This window comes from Pteropus vampyrus, unplaced genomic scaffold (genome assembly GCF_000151845.1).
Source record: "Pteropus vampyrus isolate Shadow unplaced genomic scaffold, Pvam_2.0 Scaffold152, whole genome shotgun sequence".
NCBI classification, from domain to species: Eukaryota; Metazoa; Chordata; class Mammalia; order Chiroptera; family Pteropodidae; genus Pteropus; species Pteropus vampyrus.
In genome coordinates, this window is record NW_011888933.1 from 993918 (window position 1) to 1001264 (window position 7347).

The 7347-nt window shown below is 40.3% G+C and overlaps 1 protein-coding gene across 4 annotated transcripts in view; it reads right to left on the reverse strand.

Annotated features, from left to right (window-relative positions):
• Nucleotides 1-887: 887 nt before the first annotated feature.
• PTH2R (parathyroid hormone 2 receptor) overlaps nt 888-7347 on the reverse strand; it is a 67920-nt gene continuing 61460 nt past the window's right edge. For 3 of the 4 annotated variants that reach the window (XM_011369633.2, XM_023536285.1, XM_023536287.1), the window contains 3 exons: nt 4695-4833; nt 3201-3242; nt 888-2106 (listed from right to left, as the gene is read on the reverse strand). In XM_011369633.2, the coding sequence (XP_011367935.1) occupies nt 1729-2106; nt 3201-3242; nt 4695-4833 (559 nt within the window). In that variant the 3' untranslated portion in view covers nt 888-1728. The remainder of the gene's footprint in view (nt 2107-3200; nt 3243-4694; nt 4834-7347) is intronic. The other variant, XM_011369635.2, reaches the window with a different exon arrangement.

A 7347-nucleotide genomic window follows, 5' to 3' on the forward strand; every position in this document is an offset into this window, starting at 1 on the left:
GGCTGCCCACATTCCTTAGCTTACTGCCCCTTCCTTCTTCTTCAAAGCTAGCAACGAGTGGCAGTTCTTACATACATCACTCTAATTTCCTCTCCCGCCTCCTTCTACTTTTAAGGACCTTTGTTACTACACTGGGCCTACCCAGATAATCCAGGATAAACTCCCTGATTATCAATACTTAACTACATTTTTAACCTTTGTTTTTGCCACCTAACCTAGCATAGTCACATGTTCTAGGGGTGGGGAATGGGGATTGTGTACATTATTCTACCTACCATAATCTCTAAGGGAGATCACCTCTGAATTATATAACAATCTCTGGGTATAAATAATATATTGCACTCACACATACTTTATTCATTTTCTTCCAATGATTTGAAAAACAGAGGGGTTTTTTTTTTTGACAACTTTAGAAACTGCAAAGCAAAGATATTCCATGTTATTTAAAAAGAGCAGAAAAAGAAAATGCTATGACAGTAAGACTTATGTGACCAAAATCATTCCTGTTTACACGAGGCAGTGAAAATTGATTATCTGTGCCTGAAACCATGCTCTGTCAATGACTTACTGAGACTTTAAGCAAATTACTCCACCTCTGTGAGTCGTATTATCATTTGTAAAAAGGGTGACAATGATAAAACTTACTCCATAAATTTGTAGTGAGGACTAAATAAATTAATGCTTATAAAAACCTAGCAAGATGCCAGGTACCTGACACACGTTCAATAAACATTTTACGACTGTGACTGCAACATAATAAAATTTCAAGTTCAGAAAAGTCCTGGAGCTACATGCTGATCTCTATAGATGTGGAGAAGGGACATTTGGTCGGTTCCCAAAAACAAAGTAAAATGCTGAAACAAAATTTTAAAAAGTGACCCAAAATATAATTTTAAAACAAACTTTTAATTTATCCTACATGCCATTTGAAATACAGTAATAGAACAAAGAGGGGAAAAGTATGGGTGCGATGTGATTTACTATAAATATAAATGATTACATACAAAAGTAGTTTGCCAACACAAGCTCAAGACAAAAAACTTTGTGACAGGTCAAGGTTTACAAAGGAGTGAATTCCTGAGATTTGGCTCATCGCAGAAGGGACATTCAAAAGAAGGAATATGTGCAATATTCTTTTGGGGAAATTTTCCTTGTTCCTAGAAAGAAACAAGTTTAATTGCTGTAAAGGTATTATCAAGGTCCAGATAACTTACTTTCCAGCATGTACTTGTTCCTAAATCTTTAATCTTTTAACATACATTTTCAGACCTTAATTGCTCCTTCACATAGACAAAATGAATGCAGTGATAGAAGTACATTAAAGTGGGAAAGAGAATACTAGTTTCTTAAAAGGAAAATGACATACAAAATGCTCTCTATCATACTTAGAGTGATATTTATAAGAAAAAAATAAAACCAAGCACTTGAAACCTTTTCCACCCAAAAGTAGCAGAAAAATGAAAAATCGCAGAGCAAGTACCACACATAAATTTAGAGGAGAATTTGATGCCAAAATAAGGTAATAAACTACACCATTGATACTTTTCCTTTTGTGTCTTCAGTATTGATAGGAGCCAATTCATGGCACCTGAAAACTTTTGTAAAGTAACACTTTAACACTGAATTGTCAAGCTCTGGGGATCAAGCAGAGGAATGGTGGCTAGGTGCTTGGACCATCGGCTCTTGGAAAATCAGAAGGACCAGCTCTTTAAAGCCACAGATGTCAATTCAAAGAACATCCTCCATTTCTTCTTTGCTTCCTTCCAACGGCCTGGAAGACTCTCCCATTGGAATTTCATCTCCCTGCCTCCCGTTACCTTCCTTGGTCTCCTCATGAATCGAGTGTTGCAGGCAGTCCTGCTCTGAGTTACTCCAGACATAGCCGGGTAAAGTCACATGACTGTCGGGCTGTAGGCTGGTCATCCTAGTCGCTTTGCTAGAGATGAGAACCATGCGAGTGCTAGCCGCCATCTGCGACTGGCTGCTGGTGCTGTGAGTCACGGTGGTGAGCACGGAGCCGTACCTGTGGCCGCCGCATGGGGGCGTCCTTTTCCAGTCAATGGAGAGATTCCACCGACTCCACATCTTCTTCACTTCAGACTGAACCTAAACCATAAGAACCATATTGTGCATCAGAAACCAACAGAGACTGAAACTTTGTTAGACAAATGTTTGCCTTGATTTCAATGATAGTAATAATCATTAATTAAGGGTCCACTCTGTGCCAGGGACTTTACGTGTGTGTGTGTGTGTGTGTGTGTGTGTGTGTGGCGGTGGGGGAGGGGGCGGGCGTTCTCTCTCAATCTCAAAAAAACCTTTGAGATAGGTGTTATTACTGAAGATGAGCAAACTGATGCTTAGAGACAGGTAAGGGGATTTGTCCAATGTTAGTATTTTAATAGAGGCTGAAATACAACCAGTAGAAATATATGACGTATAGAAGAGAAAAAAGAGGACTCAGGTTGGAGAAAGAGAGATAAATAGTGCCGGCTATGGCTGAGGAACGGTGTGGAACATAACCTGAAATGTAACCACCACTCTATCACTTTGCATAGGCATACTGAAGGAGGAAAAACAGGAAAGAGAATTAAACATTGAAAAGCAGATTGCAAATGCATTCTTAATAGGGTGGGGCTCTTCTTTCCATTCCTTCAACTGAAGATTCCATTCTACTGCTAGTGCCACTTTCCAGAAGGGAGTTTATTTGGAAGTTCCATGGAAAGCAGCGAAAAACCTGGCAAGCTGATGTCACCTAGAGGAACAGCCCAATTATTTCTCTCCCGCCAACTCCTCAATGAACTGAAATTGTTCTATCACTATTCTATAGTTTTAAAAAATGTCAAAACATTCTAATAGACTCGTTTCAGGAAAACATGGTTGGGTTTCTAATAGGACTTGAAATTTAATAAGTTTAAGCATTAACTGGAATATGAAGTTCACTGACCATCCAAGTCTCAGTTTTCATTCCAACAAGTTGTTTTTTTAATATCAAGGTTTGTAACTAAATTGACCTTAACTTGTTGGAATTAATTCTTGCCTTCTCAAAATAATGTATGATTAAAATATCTCTCTTCTCCCTGCCCATTCTGTCCTATAACTCCTGGGGATCCTGCAGAGAATCAGGTCACACTGCGATGGCCATTTAAAAGTTTACTCAGAGCTAGATATGTGGGACGTCTAGGGTGTTCCTTCAAACCTACCTCTCCATTGCAGTAGCAGTAGATGATAGACACAAAGAAACCCTGGAGACAAAAAGGCATGTTAGCGTGCTGACAATTCATGAAAATCACAGCACTAAAGTGTCTTGGCCAAAATGTGTAAGTTGAAAAACGTTTTTTATGATTCCTTCAGAAAATTATATACATCTCCTAATTCTCCCAAATCTTTAAGTTTACATGAAATTTGTCTGAGATCTTTCCTTGGTGTCAGCTGACCCAAACAAGTCATTGAATAAAATAATCCAAGATACACAAAGAACTGATTTCTATTATATTCATTTCATTTATCTTGCCACTCAAGGATCACCAAATACCCCCTGGTTGGTGAGAAATATTTATACATTGTGAATGCTGAAAACTATAGACATAGGATATTATACAGTAAAAATACAACTGTTTTTATTCATTCAAAATATTTATTGAACTTATACAATGAAAAATGCTCAGCATGCAAGGGATATAGTTTAATAAAGACAGACAATCTCCCTAGTCTCTAAGAGCTTACACTTCAGAAGGAAATACAGGTGAATAAAATATAAGCAAATAGCAACATGAGAAAAATGTAAGATGATAAAGGCTCTGCAGGCAAAATAAGTGGTGTTAACAGAGAAAAATGGAGAAGCTGTATCAGATGGGGAACTCAACAAAGACCTCTCTGAGGAGGTGACGTTTAAACTGGTTCTAGTGACAAGAAGAAGATAGCCTTATGAATATTAGGGGGGAAAACGATCCAGGCAAAGGGAACAGCAAGTACAAACCCCTAAGGAAGGAATGAGCTTGAGGAACAGGAAGCATAGAGGCTCTAGTGCGGCTTGACCTTAGTGGGCAGCAGGGACTGTGGTGTGACATGAGGTCACAGCCAGAGCCCTGCCACATACGATCGTCCACACCAGGAAACAGAGTTTGGATTTTATTCTAAGTGCAGTGAGAAGCCTCTGGATACTTTTGGCAGATAAGTGACATGATCAAATTTATGTTTAAGATTCTTCATACAATTGTTTGGAGACAGGATTGAAGACGACAGGAGGCGTCAGCAAATGAGTACTCAGGAAGAAGGGCTGGGAGGCATCTGCAGTGATCCATGTAAGGGATGATGGTGGTCGTATTTCCAAATGGAAATGTATAGAAACCACCTCTTCCTCATTTTTGTCCCCCCTTTCCTTCCCTCTTCCCTGCCTTCCCCTTCTTTTGCTTGACATACACACTCAGAGGTCCCTACTCTGTAGGCGTTAACGTATTTTACAATACGCTGCCTTGTCTCATCACCTAGGCTTGTCTGTGAGAAACAGCTCCTGCTGGGGTTAGACGGTAACCTAACCTCTGCAGGATGGAAAAGCACAGGGACCAGAGAAGAGCGCCCTCGCCTGGCCCTCGGGAGACAGGCGCATGAAAGCCCGAGAGAGGGGCGGAGAACGAGGTTGCAAGGAGGGAAGAAGCAAAACAGGAGAACCGAAGTACGAGACGGCGCTCTTCTACCTGAAAGGAGTTGAAGAACAGCTCACAGTGCATCCGGATCTCCCACCCGAGCCCCGAAAAGGAGTGGGGCAGGCACACGAACACGATGTAGTGCACCCCGAAGACCAGCACCAGGACCAGCGTCGATTTGGCGAGTTTCCTGAAAGACAATACCAGCCTTTTTATGAATCAACTTAGAGTGCCTTTCAGTGGAAACAGCTTGCTGGGGGCAGCAACAAGCTTAGCAGAGCTAACAGGGCCTGAATTTTCCTCATCCCTTTGGACCCCATGGCTTCTGCTAGTTTTTCTCCCCCTTCCTCCTCTTCCTGTTGCTTTTATACTAAATCAGGTAATTTATTCTCTCCTCCCATGATTATTATCCCCTAAATCTCTCTAATCTACTTTCTGCTTTTCTTACTTAAAAGATACTATATTCATAAAGCTGTAAAATGCCTTTTTTTCTGTCCTCGGTCTTCTTTAACTTCTGTTTGAGACTTAAAGAAGGATTACCTCCATCATGTTAACTTTCATAGGCAGCATTTTGGAGTGTTTTGTTCATTTTAAAATCAGCTATTCCCTCGTTTCTTCTTAAACTTGGATCTCCATTATCATATCATATTTATGAACTACATGTAGTCACCTTCTCTAAATATTCTGTCAACTAGTCTATCTCCAATTGTCTATAGTTTTAGGTTTCGTTTTGGGGGGTGGGTTTTAGGTTTTGGGGGATTGCAAACTAATCAATTTTACTTTATTTCCTTTAACTATCTCTTTACATACATTTTCTTTTGTATTTGGAGGAATCCCAGGTTTTCCAATTTTATGAGTTGACTTTAAAATAGCCCCAAGGATCCCCACCTCGTAGTACTGGCACCCTTGTTAATCCTCTCAGCTTGAGTGTGGGCATGACCTGGGACTGCTTCCAATAAGTTCATTAAAGCCAAGATGACAGCACGTCACTTCTGCGATTATGTTGCTTAAGATTGTAATTTTCATCTTATTAGCAGACTCTCTCCCTTGTTTTGGTTCAATAAAGCAAGTCATCATGTTGTGAGCTGCTCTACTGAGAGGCCCATGTGGCGAAGTGGCATCTGGCCAGCACTCAGCAAGAAACTGAACCATCACATAAATTTGGAAGTGAATTCTTCCCCAGTCCAACATTAAGATAAGACCACAGCCTTGACTGACATCTCAATGGCAGCCTTGTAAAAGATCCTGAAGCAGAGGGCCCAGCTAAGCCACGCCCAGATTCCAGACCTACAGAAACTATGAAATAGCAAGTGTGTTGTTTTAAGCCACAAAGTTCTTGGTAATTCATTTGCTCAATAGATAGCCAGTACATCCAAACACATCATTTTTCTGGTGTTTAGTTTGGCTATTTATATGGGGGGGGGGGGACGTTGGTTTTCTTTTGTTTGTTTGGTTTGGTTTGGTTTTGGGTTTTTGTACTTTTTATCTGAAAAAATGCCAAATCTGGCTTCTTCTTTCTCATCTCTCGAATATTCCTTTTTCTTTGTGAATCATTTATGCCCTGGTAATCTCAAACGATTATAACCTTCTTCCATACTAACCTTTCCTCCAGCTATGTTATTTACTTAATTCCTTACTTTCTTACCTATTTGTTATTAACTTACTTATATACTTTTCTTCTTGGAAATAAACCGTGTGGGTGAGTACCAATCACACTGCACTGAGACTAAAGAAAACTGGATTTAGGTTCCAGATTTGCTATTAACTACCTGTGTGATTGTGATTCAGTTTTCTTCCCTCTAAAATGAGGGAATGGGGCTCCCTAGGAGCTCTAATATTCTAAGGCTTTACACATCCACTATCCTATTATAACCACGTTTTCAGTGCCTGCAGGAGTTGGAATGTCCCACAAAATCATATTGAAATGCCCAGTTTAGACATTTGGAGTTGTACATTTGCTCAACCTCATTCTCCTCTGCCTCGGCTATCTCTCACTAGTGCATGGATGATCTGCCCCTCTTGGCTCAGGGCCTTCTGCTCTCTCGCACATACTTTCTCTGCAGCTTATGGGCTTTCTATGCTGCTCCTAGTCTTCAGGCCTCGTTACCTTGAGTCCTACGGTCCACTTAATTTGAAAATTCTACCTTAAATCCATTTCATTCAAGGCAACATCCTCAATAAGACGATGGGTTTCTCTGACCCAACTAATCCTTTCAATTTCAGAGGCTCCTTGGGAGGCATGTGTCCTCTTCCTGAATCCTGACTAGCGAGTATCCTCTTTCCATAACTGCATATATGGCAGGACACATTAAATACCTTTATAGCATTTTAATGTAATCTAATTAAACAATGGGGAACAACGCTAACTACACTTGCAGAACCTTGGAAGTCTTGTCCAACACTCTAAAAAGAAAATTGCATTTCCTCCTTTAAGACAAATGGGTAAATCCCCCTAGAGACTATTCTCAAACCCAGACTTTGTTCCTATTGTGTGTGACCAGGAGCCAAAACCTACGTTAAAACAAAAAATAAAGCAGAGCAACATGTTCTGAAATGACCACAAATGTAAAAGTTTAGGGACAGTTTGGTCCAATGCAGAGTAAGAAAAAGGTGTCATGGACTAAAATTTAGTGGATATCCTGCTAGCCCAGCCATCTGGGTTTTCTCTCTTTTATCTATGACTAGGCTCTTCTGCATCTCTCTA